The 15,519-nt window shown below is 38.0% G+C and overlaps 1 protein-coding gene across 3 annotated transcripts; it reads right to left on the bottom strand.

Moving 5' to 3' along the window:
* Positions 1-359: 359 nt before the first annotated feature.
* Positions 360-14,715, bottom strand: waslb (WASP like actin nucleation promoting factor b). 3 transcript variants are annotated; one of them, XM_043237708.1, is made up of 11 exons: positions 14,318-14,714; positions 9,118-9,252; positions 8,322-8,408; positions 7,987-8,083; positions 7,496-7,519; positions 5,104-5,308; positions 4,683-4,725; positions 3,954-4,107; positions 2,458-2,981; positions 1,555-1,663; positions 360-1,450 (listed from the first exon to the last, which is right to left on the bottom strand). In XM_043237708.1, exons 1-11 carry the CDS (start codon positions 14,423-14,425, stop codon positions 1,389-1,391), a joined length of 1,548 nt encoding a protein of 515 aa, XP_043093643.1. In that variant the 5' UTR covers positions 14,426-14,714; the 3' UTR covers positions 360-1,388. The 3 variants fall into 3 exon arrangements, with proteins under 3 accessions (XP_043093643.1, XP_043093646.1, XP_043093645.1); XM_043237711.1 differs by lacking the exon at positions 14,318-14,714 and adding an exon at positions 11,662-12,051; XM_043237710.1 differs by lacking the exon at positions 7,496-7,519 and having other exon boundaries at positions 14,318-14,715.
* Between the last annotated feature and the right edge of the window lie 804 nt (positions 14,716-15,519).

Here is a 15,519-nt window from a genome sequence, read left to right as displayed (position 1 = left end):
ACTGGGGACTGAAGACAGTTGACGGGAAAAAAAAAGTGAATTAATCAAAACCAAGCATAACCAGTGGGGCCAGAAATGACCTTCAAAAAGGAAAAGAGTTCTTATCCATTTGATCGGGCTTGTTTTAAGCATAAACTCACTTAATTTTGTTACATTTCTCAGAAAACAAGACGAAACGCTAAGGAAGATTTTTATGATTATTTTTAAGATTTTAAGCAATTAAGAGTTTCTGCTCTGATTTAAGGCCTTAATTTGTGGAAAGGGTAATTAAGTCTTTTTAAGACTTGGGAAAACTGGATTCCAAGGATTCCAGATTTACTGCAAGTAAAACAAATAAAACAACCCAAAACGCTGAAAAGTTCTGTAAATATTAACATTTATTCGAGTGTACAATTTTAATAATTCTTTTTCAACCTCATTTCAAAGGTTTCAAGTCTCAATGCAGAGCAACCCTGGTTGAACAAAGGACAAAAACTGGAAAAACGTACGTTTTGCTTTATAGCACTGTTAAAAACAGTGAAAGTATACGATCCGACCCACTGCCTCTTTTTGAATTAGTACAGCATCACAGTGTATTATTAGTAAAACATTGAGAACGTATGAAACGTCCATTTCAGGATTTTTTTTTTTGTTCACCCAATGGCACGCATGAACATTAAACCAAAAAAAACAAGTGCCCATGAAATTTGTTGTAATGCCAGTAAAATGCAAATAGGTTATTTCTAATAACTGTAGTGTTTCTCACATCTAATGTTAAGGAGAGTCCTGACATAGTAGCTATAAGCACACAATGTGTAAACATTACCGCCGTGTTGTGCCGTTTCCCAACTTTTTTTCTTTTTGATTCGTGCAAAAATAGAAACCGCCTCAAACTCTGAGCAAATTCACAAATTAGCAATGGGGCTAAATATGGTTTTTAAGAAAATAACAGCGCTAAACTATGTGCTAAATAAGAAAAGATAAGAGAAAAGTATGAAAATAGTGTTCTCGCTTCGAGTCCCTATATTAGTATTTTAAGACTCGCTCATCTTGTTCCTTAGAGTCGACGCTCGTTTAAAAGAATGACGAAAAGAAGAAAAAAAAAAAAAACGAAACGGAAAGACCCAAAAACATTCAACTCTACAAATCGTGACAACTTGCAAATTGCACGTGAATCCAGGAGAGGGAAATAAAACCTTTACAGGAGATGCATGACAAACCTTTACAGATTAAACGAGGTATTGCACAGATTAATAAAAAAAAAAAAAAAAAAAAAAAAAAAAAAAAAAAAAAAAGCGAAAAGGCAACAAAAATGTACAGCAAATCGGTCGTCCATTTACATTACAATTTATAAGATTTCGAATGTCAAGAGCAATGTAGTGTCTTATTCTTTTGGGCAGCCCTGGTCATCAGTCATCCCACTCATCTTCATCCTCAAAGTCTTCTACATCGTCATCGTCATCGTCTTCATCTACAAAACCACGGATTGCTAAATGCTCTGTTTTTTAATTACGCAAGACGTCTAACACAATCCTAAATGAATGTAATTGTCATAAAGCTCAGGTCGGCACCTACCTGAAGAGTGGATCGCTTTGCTCCTCTTCTGCATGACCTCCATCAGCGCCCCCACGATCCCAGCGGAAGGGGCAGGGGTGGAGGGAGTGGAGTCCGTAGCGTCCGTTACCTGAAAACATCACATGATCAGAGGGGCTTTACATTCACCTGCATGCCATGCAGTTCTCCTGATTGACGGAAATGGGAATCAAGAGTTGCTTTCAGTATGGAAGTGAAGATGTGAGAGATGCTGTACCAAGATATGATACTACTGCTTCACCAAAATAGAAATTGACGTCACCGATTGAAAGCTAATATTAAAGCTTAAGTGTACAGTATTTGTCTTGTCAATTAACAGAATTGCTAAAATGGTAAAACCTGGAGAACATGCACTAAATAAGGCTCTAAGGCCGCATTCGTTTTTATTAAAAATACAGGAAAAACGGTAATATTGTAAAATATTAATTACAAATTCAAATAACTTTCAACCTAAAAAACAAACATCATCACTCCAGTCTTCAATGTCACATGATCCTTCAGAAATCTAAACGCAACGATTCGCTGCTCAAGAAACATTTTCTTATGATTTCTTAAAAAATGTAATTCCTATTATCAGCGTTTAAAGAGTTGAACAAAAGCTGTGCTGCTTGATATTTTTTGAAAACGGTCAAAATTCAAAACTAAAATCTTTTGAAGCGTTTTAAAATGTCTTTAGTGTCACTTTTAATCGATTTAATGCTGATTCTTTCCGAATATGTTTTTTTTTTCTCTTCCTAACATAAAAGTTTTAAACAGCATAATTATAAACAAAATGCATTTATTAAAACATAACTGTGTACAACTGCTTGTTTTAGTATTTACAAAGATTATGAACTATTTTGCAAAGATTTGTTTTCATCATTTCATTTAAAAAACTCCACTCACATTTTTAAGCTGAATGCCCTGTCGTATTTGGTCTAAGAGTGCGTCACGGCCGCCTCCGGACACGGGCGGCTTGTTGTTTTGGTCCACTTTCTTCAGCTGTGCTCCTTCTCGAATTTGGTTCAGGAGTGCAGATTTACCCCCCGGTGCTTCTCCTAAATCCCCGTCCGGTAGAGGAGGAGGTGCGGGAGGAGGGGGTCCTGGAGGCGGCGGCGGCGGTGGAGGAGGTGCTCCGCCCACTGAAGAAGGAAGAGGAGGTGGAGGAGCCAGAGGAGACAGGGAGGCAGGCTGGGGTGGAGGAGGTGGAGGAGGAGCCGCCCCGGGACCTCTGCTGGGGGGAGGAGGTGGAGGTGCGCCCATACCTGGTCGGGAGGGGGGAGGAGGTGGAGGAGGAGCGGAGGTGGGCACTCTGGATGGAGGCGGTGGAGGCGGTGCTCCTCGGCCTCTGGAGGGAGGTGGGGGAGGAGGACCAGAGTTATGAGGAGGTGGAGGAGGAGGCCCTCCTCTGGATGGTGGAGGTGGAGGTGCTGTGGGAAAGATGACCAATGCGTTACGGTATACATACCTAATATATGGATTCACGCAAAATTACTGCATGCCTTGAAATGTCAGGAAGAGGATAGAGGAAGACAGGCATGCTGCAATGAAGAGCTGTTGTTTATTTTGTTTAGAGTTGCTAAGCAACACAGCGGCTCAGAATCACAGAATTTCCGAACCGGAACTAACAGATTCATTTTACGTTTGAATTTTTTTGTTTCAGGTATTCAAGTGAAAAAGTGTGCAAGGACGATATCCGAGGACAATCATAATTAATGATTTTTATTATTTAGTTATCAGCTACAAAAAGGAGGAGGAAATAAGTTATCTAAAGAAATAAACCTCACAAAAACAGGCATTAACGACTGACTGTCGAACAGATAAATCATTATCCTGTTATATTTAAAGCAATAATAAAGGGTTTGTGACATTCAAGATATTCTCACATTATGATATATTAATAGGGTAAGGCTTATGTGGATAAATAAACCACAGGACTAATATATTTAATTAATATTATTAGTGAAATGTTTAAATGGTTTTATATTTTTGTGGAAACTATGAAAGTTTAAAAGAACACCACAATCTAAACATTTTGCAACATTTTATAGTAATTATATTTTATATATTGCCCACCAAAACAATGTGTATATTAACACATTATTAACATCCAACATCTTTGCCTAGCGCAAGAAGGTCAAACCCAACTTAAAAACAGATGACTTTTCTCCGCAGGGTTCTCAAATCCGTCAGAAGACGGAGAAAGCAGCTGCAGCAGCTTCTGCTGCTCACAGCAAACCAAAAATCTTTTTAGCACTGCAGACGCATGCAAAATGGGAAAGCAACCTACCGCAATACCTCGGGGGTCCTGAGGAACAAATCATGCGAACATTACTGTATTATATTACAACTTATCCAAGCAAGCCGAGTTTTGATAACCGCAAGCAAACCCTCGGACTCACCTTGTCTTCGTAACTCATTTTTGACGGCCTCTACTCCTCCTCTCTGCTCAATGAATTCGTAGATGTCTTTAGACGTCTCTTTGTCTTTGAGCTGGGCCTCGGAAATGCCACACATGTCAAACAGGTTCTTGAGCTCCGGGTCCAGATTATTCAACTGCGAAAAGACAAGTCAAATTCACATCGACTTCCGCGTCTCGTTCCTCATTTGTCACGTTTCAGTAGGTCACTATATCAACCACGTCAGGGTCAGTGGGTTACACGAATACATGTTACTCAGTTTGCTCATTTATTAGAAGATGCAATGAGATTCAGACTTCTGATGGCCGTAATATTTCAGAATATTCTTAAACCTCAGAAACAGATGAACGCGCCGCACGGGGCTTAATAATTCTTTCCTCTGATAATGAAAAATTTCTCCTGCAGACAGTCTACAGGCGCAATCACACCGTAACCCCCAATAAATCCCCTTTATGTAATCTCTCATTCAAGGGAGTTCAAATTAAAAAGTGGAGCCACGAATCTAATACACACTCCCGGAGCAACGCGTGAAATGTGACTCTAGATTTTTGGGAAAATGATTGTTTTGGATTATAACAATACAGCTCCTCCAATTACATTGTGTAAGAGATGACTCGCATGACTTGCATCGTATCCTGATGTGACTCCTGACCCAGAAAGCAAATAAATAAAATGCATTACACGCAAACATGCAGAAGCAAGAGCACTCACGTCAAAGCCTGTGTTGGGATCCCAGCCGACATGGCCTACATGCCTGGAAAAACAAAATATTAATTTTAATACCAAACAGCTCAGAAACCGCGACTGCATTAGGCAAACAAAGATACAACGGAAATTAAAGGACATCAGTACGCTCATGTTTAAGGAAGTCTCATCAGACTTGAACACGATTCCTGGAACACCACGGCCAGATTATCCACGTCTGGGATACATTACACGAGATTAAAAACAAGCGTCCATCCGATTACACTTTCCATCACAACATGCTAAGGGAACGTCCAGGAATCTGACAGGAACTGTGATTGGATGAAGCAGCTTTGGTTTAGCGCACGAGGAAGCGTATGCAGCGCCTGGTTAAAGACGAGGGAAACGTGAACACCGAGTCGGTCTGAACGCAAAAAAGCGAACTCACCGGAAATTGCTCGGGGTGCCGATCTCAGCTTTGGATATTTTCTTCTTCTTGTTCTTGCCTTTGCTTTTGTCTTTTCTGTTGAAGTTGCTGTGGAGATTAATGTTGTTCATTTGAGTGTTGTTTTGATAACGCTGGTTGTTGATTTCGGGGTTCTTGATGTCCACCGTCGCCATTGGAAGTGTTGGTCCCGAAGGTCCTGAGGGTCCTGAAACGGTCAAATTCAAGTTCTTTTTTATTAATTGTGCATTAAGTGAAGCCGGTTTCTGACAAGAGACAAAGCACGTCTCATGGTACTTACGATTTTAAAGAGAAAATTCTGGATTGATAAATAAACTTAAGAAAACATATAGTCAAAGTTGTATGATGTAAAACACAAAATTGTGAGATGCTAAATAAATAAAAAAATAAATGCATACATTAAAAAAATAAATAAAAATAATTGGGGGAAAAAAAGGCAATTTTTAAGATATAATCCCAGAAAAATAAAAGAGACGAAACGCAAAATGTAGAATTGCTAAATATAAACCCAACATTTGTGAAAAAACAAGATGTGTATTTGCAAAACAATTTGGAGGAACAATTTAAACTTTAAGTTGCAAGATTTAAACTCTTAATTCTTAAAGAAATACTCAACATTATGAGATGAACTCAATTTAAGAAAAAACCTCAGAAAATCAACTGCAAGATTTAAACTTAAGATAAAGGCAAAATTGTAAACTTAGAATTTAGAGCAAAAAGTCATTTCACGAACGCAGAATTCAAGTAAATGTCAGAACTGTGATAAATCAGATTCTAAGCTTCTCATAATAAGTTTTTTCAATGTTTTTGAAATACTTTTTATTCCAACTCAGCCATAACCATGCACTTCTGAGATAACGCTCCCTTATTACACGCGCTGAACACAAGACGCCGCGTTAAGTCTAAAATGAGCCAATAAAGCACCAGAGAGAAGTCTTCAGAGAAACTTCACGAAGCATCCTACCTGTGTCCTTGCGTTTGACACTGTAAGCGGGCGAGAGTAAAAACGACGGGCTACAGCGTCCGCTAATGTCTCCACCCCCTAAACCCACGTTCAGGAGGATTTTACCCATCACCACACAGGTGCGCTCGCTGTGCCGCAGGTTAGCGGCGGGGTGCGGGAACGGCCCGTAAAGCTCGTCCTGCGGGAGGACCAGGCACTGCAGGGGAGCCAGGCAACCTCCCAAATCTGAAGCCCCATCTAGTATCTCATCGGTCGGTGCAGACAAGAAGGTGGTGCAGAACATCATCTTTGAACGCATGCGAATGACCACGGCCTCGCCTCTGCCAGCATTTGAAGGCTGCAGCCAGCCATAAAGTCCCGCCCCTTTTTAATCTCGGCAAATTATACATCACCGCTGGCTTTTACGTAACCGTTAAAGCCAGCGGTAAGCTGCCGCAAATCTCCTGGGTTCTTGTAAGCACGGTGCGATAAGGACACGTTTCAACGCCGACGAGAAACCCTCCACACAGACAGGGGGCGCTAGATTAACATCATCAGGTCTAATATCTGTCGTGTTGCTCATCCGCAGACATCAAACAGATGTCAGGTCACAAGGTCACAAACACAGTCATGATCCACTTTTAGGTGTAAACAGCGTCTTCACACACCCGAAATAAATCTAGTTTATCAGCCTTTATCTGGATGATTTGGTAAAACCTCAAGTTACTTCAAAGCTTGAGCACATAGGATAGAAGTGACACAGATGACAGATTTTCCAGGATATTATATCCAGTAATTATAGTTACACTAACACATATTCATACGGGTCAAAGACGAAAAAAAGGGGGTAAAATCATCACGTTTCTCCCTGATTTACTAAATTAATCCACTAAAATGTCATTCAGCGTAACAATCTTGTCAGGCATATTTCCAACAAAAATCAATTTATGACACATTAAAAGATTAATCATTTTTCACCCAAATGCGAATTAGTCGTAATTGTAATTTTTTTTTTATTTGCCAGTATCCTAGGTTTTACCCATTTGACAAAAAGATTTATTTTACTTATTTAAAAACACAGTAAAATTTTATATGACGCCTTATTCTTTTATACATTTTAATAGGTCCAAGTCAGAATAAGCATGTTTTTAACATAAATATTGTGTTACACTGAATGACATTATAACTTTATCCAAATTTCAATATATATATATATATATATATATATATATATATATATATATATATATATATATATATATATATATATATATATATATATATATATATATATGTAAGTGTATGTATACATGTTCATTTATTTTTATATAAAATGTATTTTTTTAAAAATTACATTATTATTTATTTTCAATTATAATTTTATTCTAGGCAGAATTAACGTTAATATAATTCCATTAGCAAACAACCTACCATTAGGTGGGTCACGTCTTTTTTCTGCAAGACAAAATTAAGATAACGATTAAAACTACATTCACATATAGTGAGGTTTAATTGTGAAAGAATAAGAAGGGGAGATGATCTAGCGGTGTAGGAAAGATCAGAAAGGCTGTTCGTTTATTATTAGTCGGAAACGTATGGGAAAAGACTCAAATGTACAATCCTCTCCTTGTCCCGGGAAAAGTTGCCGAGTCAGTCGACACAGAGAGAGGAAGTGGTTAAAGAGCAGAGTTAATCAGAAGCAGACCTACACAATCAGACCCAGAGACATCAAAAGAGCAAGACGTGGCACAAACAGACCGAAGAAACCGTTTGAGGAGCAAAAAAAAAAACAAACGGACCGGGATTTTAAAGCAAAAGTGACAGAAGTAGATAAAGACTGAATCATGTCAGAAGAAAACCAGATGACGTTTTTCTGTCATGAAGTGAAGGACAGACGCAGGCTGGTACGCTCTTGTATTTACCCGTTTTCCTCCCTCTTCTATTCTGAAGTTCATTGGCTGCAGACCTGAAGCGCCTGGCTTCCTCCTCGCTGGCAAAGTTCAGACCGATCTGGCACGTCTGAAGACAAACACATATCAAAGATGCTTTATGTGGAGTGGGTCATAAATCACAACACAGATGATTCAGAAGAGTTATTCCAACGGGAAAAGCCTTGCTTAAAACCGATTTTTACCCAATTCAAATCAACTCATTGTACCTTTTTAATGCATTACGCTTTAACGAAGGATTATGAAGAAAAACCGTTTTTGGAGGATAAAGTGTGTGGATGAATGGCGTTGGTTTGTTGAGTACTTACATCTCCAGGAAATGTGATGAAGTATGGCCTGGAGCAGTTCACTGAAAAGTTGTTGTAGAGCTCTTGATTAAACAACTGTCTTCCATCCTGTCAAAGCAGAAAAAGAAACTTTTTACTTGGCACTAAGAGAAACATGACTTCCATACGTCAGATTTGATCTCATTTTATGAATGTAAATAGCATTTAATGTATTCACAGAATGCATCAAATAGTATAACAATACAATAGAAAATAAATCATAGGTTTTAATGTTACAGAATATAAAATAATTTATTATAAAAATAATTTTTACAAATCTATTTATAAATATTATAAAAATATTTTTATGTATGTATGTATATATATATATATATATATATATATATATATATATATATATATATATATATATATATATATATATATATATATATATATATACACACACACACACACACACACATTTTAGGTTAATTTTGCCTATAATTATTGGTTATAGGCTAAATAATTTTATTTACATTATTCATTTTCTGAACAAATTAATACGAATAAAGGCAAGTAATAAATAAGTTTTAACGTTAAGGAATATATTTTATTTATACATTACATTTATTAATAAAATAATACACACATAAAATTTTTTTTTTTGTTACAAAATAACAAAACATACATGAATATAACATATTTTTAAGAAAGATTCACGTTAATCGCGTTTAACAATACGTCTGGCTCCAAATAAAAACCAACCAAACTCCACGATAAACGCAGAGATGTACCAAAAAAGCATCCGACCCACATGAAGCGTCTGTTGACTTACTTTCATATCGAACACCCTGATAAAGTAAGATCTCTGAGGATTGTCTTTCACCAGACAGGCCACCCCGCAGCACTTCTTCACCCAGGACGAGTTCCTGTCAGCTCCATAGACCTGCACCACCGCTGAGCTCAAACTCTGCAGAAACAGAAAGCGCACAGATCTGTCCATCAAACTCTATTCAGCACCTGCGTATGTAGGTCACGTTAACCTCCTGTCAAAACAAAAACCCCAAAACGACCACCGGTAATTATATATTAGTGCATGTGCCATAAAGAAAGCAATAACGTCTCTGGACACACACGCCGGTCACTCCGTAGAGGACATGATGATCATTCCCGGAGCAAACACCTCATGACGGGCGCCCGGGGCTTTGACAGTCTCCTCACGAACGCTCTCTCTCAGACTAAATCAAGCCAAGCACGGCTATATAATCATACGTCATTTTTACATTACGCAGAATGAGAGGATTTAATCCAGCATGACTGTAAAAGCCAATTCTAAGGCCACAACATATTTTGCACTATATTACGTGCTTAAATGTGTCGTCAGCAACTTCAGTTTTTCTGAAAATGTATAATATATCTCACAATAGGTCGGCGATTATTATGCAGAATTGTGAAATATAGACTCAGAATGGCAAGAAGGAGAAGTCAGGAGTCGTTAAATTGTTATAATCTTTTATATTGATTCTTTATATATTATTATTTTTATAAAAAAAGAAACCTTTTCAGGGACCTTTTCATTTCTCTTTATGTAATAAAAACTCACTATTAAGCCTCATTTATTTCACAACTTTGAGTTTCTATCAATTAAACGGGATTTGATTCATGTTAAAAATTGTGAGAAAAAGATGTTATTTTTAATGGAAACTAAAATGATGGAGAAACAAAACCAAAGTTGTGAGAAAAGCGGCAATGACGCAATACTTATGCGCGTGTATCCACAGAAAGCCCCGTTTTTTTTGCAGCTTAATTTAATAAAAGGTCTGGACACACACGAAATAGCCCAAGTCCTACTTTTTACACCCGAGCCCGAAGCGGCGCATGCATCTAATTAAACGGCTGAGTTTACAAATCAACCGTCCGACCTGAGCTGACCCAGCGGCGAGGAATCAGAACAAAAGAGCCAGTCAATATTGAGCGAAAAGCCACAAAGGACCGTCAAGCTGCTCCTAAAAACTGCATTCGTGATGCGTGACGTAACCGCCAACGTCCGAGCGGCACTTTTAAGTGAGTAGCTGCGACGAAGACGCCCTCGCCAAACAGCCACTTTCGGGAATTAACGATGGGCATCCATCCTCCGGATGGGCCGGATGATTTACAGACCAGCAAAAGCCAGACGGCCCTGCCAGGATCCCGGTCAGGAATGCATCTCAACGACTCTCTCTGAAACTGTTAGACACACTCTCAAAGCTTCCATTAACGGCAGGATAAAAGCCAGAGGAGAAGAGATCACACACACACAGCGAGAGGGGCTCCTGAGCTCCGATTGGCCGAACGAAAGCTGCCCTCTATTATCAGCTCATTTCTGTCATTACTCAAAGTCGGGCGCATCTATCTGAACCCGAGCGCATGCGACGTTATCTCGCGGCTCATCGCTCGTTATTAGCTGCAGCTAGCGGAAATTTGCCCTCTGGGAGAAATCTGGTGACGTCACACGCATGTACTCATGCATGCGCTCCGATGACATCAAAGAAAAGAGGCATTGTTTTGATGCCAATGCTGCTAGTTTTCGAAAGAGATAATTGCTTTTTTTTAAAAAAAGACCAGGAGTGACATTTATAAATGTTGCAAAAGATTTCTATTTCCGATAAATGCTGTTCCTTTCCACTTTGAACTCTCCACAAGAATATTAAAAGAACATTAAAAATAATAAGAAACATATCTGAAGCAGCAAATCAGCATATTAGAAATATATATATATATTTTTAAAAAAGACAAAACTAATTACATTTGCAATACTTTTATTATATTTATTATTATTATATTTTTATTATATTTTTGATCAAATAAATGCAGCCTTGGTGAGTAGAAGAGTTTCAAAACATACATGTCAATTTTTTTAATAATATAGAACACAAAAACTAATTAAGCATTAAGATGTTAATTAGTAAATTCTTAAATAATGTGAAAAAAACGTAATTATACAAGTACAATAATTAATAAAACTGTAACAAACGCATTCAGAATAAATAAATATTTATATAGCTATATTTATATAGTGTGTCAATTATAGATTTATATTATATATACTTATGATTGAACAGATTAGACTCAACAGCCCAAGGCCAAAAAAAAAAAAATAATGCTAAAATATTAAGTAAACAGCAAAAAAATAATTATGTAGCACTAAAAATAAGTTTGAAGTTATTATTTCGCCTCTCACTTTGAAGCATCAGCACCGGTCAACTGAAAACTCACTGCTGACCAAAGAAAGCATAAAGCAGGATATACGTCCTTGCTATTTTCATGCATTAAACACTCAAGTAAGGTCTTTCAGGAGGTTTGCAAAAAAAAAGACAGAAACCTGGCCAGCAGGAACTACCTGAGAGGACGGACTGGTTCTCCAACCCCCCACATTCTGAACCACATACTGCCAGCAACAGCAGAAATCTTACACAGAGCCACTGGACCACATCCTCCCGGTGGGCTGAGCGAGACATCCCGTTTAAAAGCAGCGCTGCAAACCCTGGGGGGGGCAGGACACTAACAGGACAATTCACAAACATTCTAACTGTAAAAATACTACAGAAAACAATAGGTTAGCAGTACCATATACAGAGAAAAACTAAAACATCTAACCAGACATTATGTCATTTTACAGTAAAATGATGCATATATATTAGTGGTATATATTTCAGCTTGAGGCGAAGCGGCTTGTGATGAGCTTTGATTCTTCACCTGGACTTCTCTTTTTTTAGTATGTTAAAGGAACAAAACTAAAGATTTTAATAGTAGCTAGTGTGCGTTATTGAATTACTGGATTCAAATTCTGACATTTTCATATGTAAAATTTTAGTTTAGTAATTTAGCAGGTGCTTAAAGGCGACTTACAAATGAGGAACGCATAAGCGATTCATCTTAAAAAGGCAAACAGGGGAAGAGCTTTTTATAAATATACATGGATGTCAAATAGTGTTGAAAAAGATGATGAAACAATTAAATTGGATATATATATATATATATATATATATATATATATATATATATATATATATATTTATATATATATATATATTATTTAATAATTTATTCTTATTTTCATTTATTTTTTTATTTATTTATTTTTTTTTACAGTGTGAATCCTCAGAGATGTGGACAACACACCCGCTTCTATCAAGCCCCAACACGCCGTTTCAATATAAAGAAGACTTACAAAATAAATGTGTGAAACCCAAAGATGACTAAGCCTTTGATACTACACACATACGCTAAGCAGCGTCACCAGGAATGCGAGGCATTCGAGGACTCGTGTCGTTCAAGAGAAACTATGAATTTTGGACAACAAGTCTGGCGACTCGAAGCCGGTTTCTGTTTCGCACGGAGGAACGAGGCTCTTCGGGAAAACCACATGCCCTCGTACGAAAAGGGAAGCTACTCCGAGGAGCACAACACTGGTGTAGGAACAGAACGGGTAACGTGGAGGAATGAGGAAACGGAAGAGCAGCACGGGACGCCGGACGACACCTGGACTGAACACTACTCGGTCTACTCTGGGTATCAGCGCGTTACGCAACAACAGCCTGGGGGAAATCTGATTACATGCATGATTCAACTAAAAACAATAAGAGAACATGCAGTGCACTAAAAAACCCCAACATGATCAATTAATAGCGATTACCTGTCAATTCATAAAAAGTAAGCTGTTTGCAAGCAGTATGCTAATATAACATACTTTTATACATTATACATGTCCTGAATATTTGTATTTATTTATTATGTTGAATAATTAAAAAAAAAACAAACAATAAATATATAATATATATATATATATATATATATATATATATATATATAAATATATATGTATAAATACATATTTTTAATGAGTGTACTTGTTAGAATATGCATCTCTCTTTTCCACATTTATGTTTTATTTTTACTAGTGCTTTCAAATGACTTATTTTTTTAATTTGATATGCATTTTATATATAGAATTTTATATATTTTATACATTTTATATATATTTTATATATAGAATTTATGAATATAAATATAATGCATACACAAACATGTACTGTGTGTGTGCGTTTTTATATACATATAAATATACACCGTACATGTAAACAAAAACACGTCTTTTGGATGCGATTAATCGTTCGATAAACCGAAAGACGACACGTTGATTGCATTTAACATACGCTTTTATGTATATAAAATCAATTTTTGTAAATTTAGTTCGATGACGCCAAAGGGGCGTCTCATTTTTGACCCACAATTGATTCATTTTGCCTAGTGTCTAGTTACTTTGAAATAGTTTTTCAGTTGAAGTTACATTTAGCCTGGGGTTCGTTCTGAAACGTACTAAGGTCATGTGGCAAAATTAAAGAAATGTGCATAAACATGCACTATACCTCTTTCCCATTTTGCTCCTCCCATGCAATCTTGAATATTTGGTTACATTCCTGACGGTTTAACCAGACCACACCAATGACAACAGTTTCCTCACATGAATCTTAGTTATGAAAACCTGGTTTATTGTCACCACACACATAGGGCATGCTTGGACGGGTAAAGGTCTTGCATTGGAAAACGTGGCTTTTTAGGTGAATCCCAAACAGTCAGAGAAGGAAGAAGAGTTTTATGAGGTGGATTCATCAGAGGCGGTAAAATCAAGCTGTGAGGGGAACATAAAGACACGATTAAAACTCCTAATCGAGTTCACCTACCACCGTGCAAGGCGCGAGACGCCTTCGTGTCGTTGTGTTTTAGTCAGGAGGCGATCGTGTTTGCTTGGGAAAGTCCGATAGCCTCTCTCTCACACACGGGCTCACCTGAAACTTTGAAGGCGTTCTTGATACAGTAACACCAGAAACAGATGATAAAACTTTGATGATTTGTCAACCGGATGCAGCGCATATCTATTCTGTTAATGCATTATTCGGCGGACTCGTTAGTAACACCGCATCGAGTCGATAACATCGCGCGGCATGATTGAACGCTACCTGGCAAAGAAATCGAGCAAATGCTTGCGGACTTACGGTGCATTTCCTGCCCAGATGGTTGAAGAGCACTTCGTTTTCTTGCTGGGTGAGAAGAATGGAGCCGACATTGCTCGTAGGCCTCCTGTTCGAAGGTGGACCGCTCATTTTTGACAATCCGTTGGCGTGAACTTGTGATCAGGAAGTGTTAAACAGAAAATATGCGTTCATTGATCTCTGATCACCGCAGCTCGGATCCGGAGGCTCTCATAATCAGACCTGTGTGTTTCGGCCGGGGCTGGTTTGAGAGAGGTCTTGCGTCCCAGAAATAAAACGCGATCCTCTTTTGCGTGTCCAACGTCGTCTTGAGACTCTAAACTTTCATCTGAACTCCTGAGCACCGAGCTTTCGATCCAACATGGCAGTGCCGCCGCTGCGCATGACAGTGAGACGCGGAGAATTTACACATCCTACTACGACGAAAACGTAACTTATGAATATTAATGACGCGCCTTGGCGTTCGATAAGTAGCCGTCGCTGATTGGCTCAGGGCGGGCTTTGGGCGCGCGCGTTAGCGGTTCGGCGAATCAGAGAGCCGTGTGGGCGTGATTTATGAATATTGAATGAATTACTCGATTAGACGCTCAGGGAAGGTTACCAGGCAACGATAGCGTAAGCTAAGGGCTAGGCCTTAGCTATAGTAGGAGGCAGGTCGCGTTTCGTCTACTTATAACGTAAAGGAGTCTATTAAATGCTTTTAAAATTGGTTATTAGACAACCGCAGCCTTATAAATCGCAGTCAAGGAATATCTAACGATGATAAAAAAGCAGTTTCACAAAGGAATTCGGTGTGGGAGGAGTCATGACGTAAGGTCAAGTGGGTGATTTTTTAATTGTAAGTAATTTTGCAAATATTTTTAGCAATACAATAATAATCTATGAAGCAATCCCTCCCATACAAACAACAACAAAAGAGAAGGTGGGGAAAAATAAAATAAGAGGAAATAGCCCATAACAATAAAGGCAAGCTTAATTAGAGAAGGTTTTGTGACTAAGGCCGGTTTTCACATGAAATCCAAGCCAACAAAATGATCAAAATAACAGTCGTTTCTAATTAAAAATAGCACTTGAACTATTCCTGCCCCTTGGACTCTTTAATACTGCTGGCCTGTTTGTTGGTGTAATCAGCAGTGTGTTAGTTACGTCAAAATACAACAAGAGGTGATAGTTTTTCAGTTTTGGACTATATCAAACATGTAAAA

Source organism: Puntigrus tetrazona, chromosome 4 (assembly GCF_018831695.1).
Source record: "Puntigrus tetrazona isolate hp1 chromosome 4, ASM1883169v1, whole genome shotgun sequence".
Classification (NCBI taxonomy): Eukaryota; Metazoa; Chordata; class Actinopteri; order Cypriniformes; family Cyprinidae; genus Puntigrus; species Puntigrus tetrazona.
Note: the sequence above shows the minus strand (reverse complement) of the source record. Positions and strands in the feature narration are given on the sequence as shown.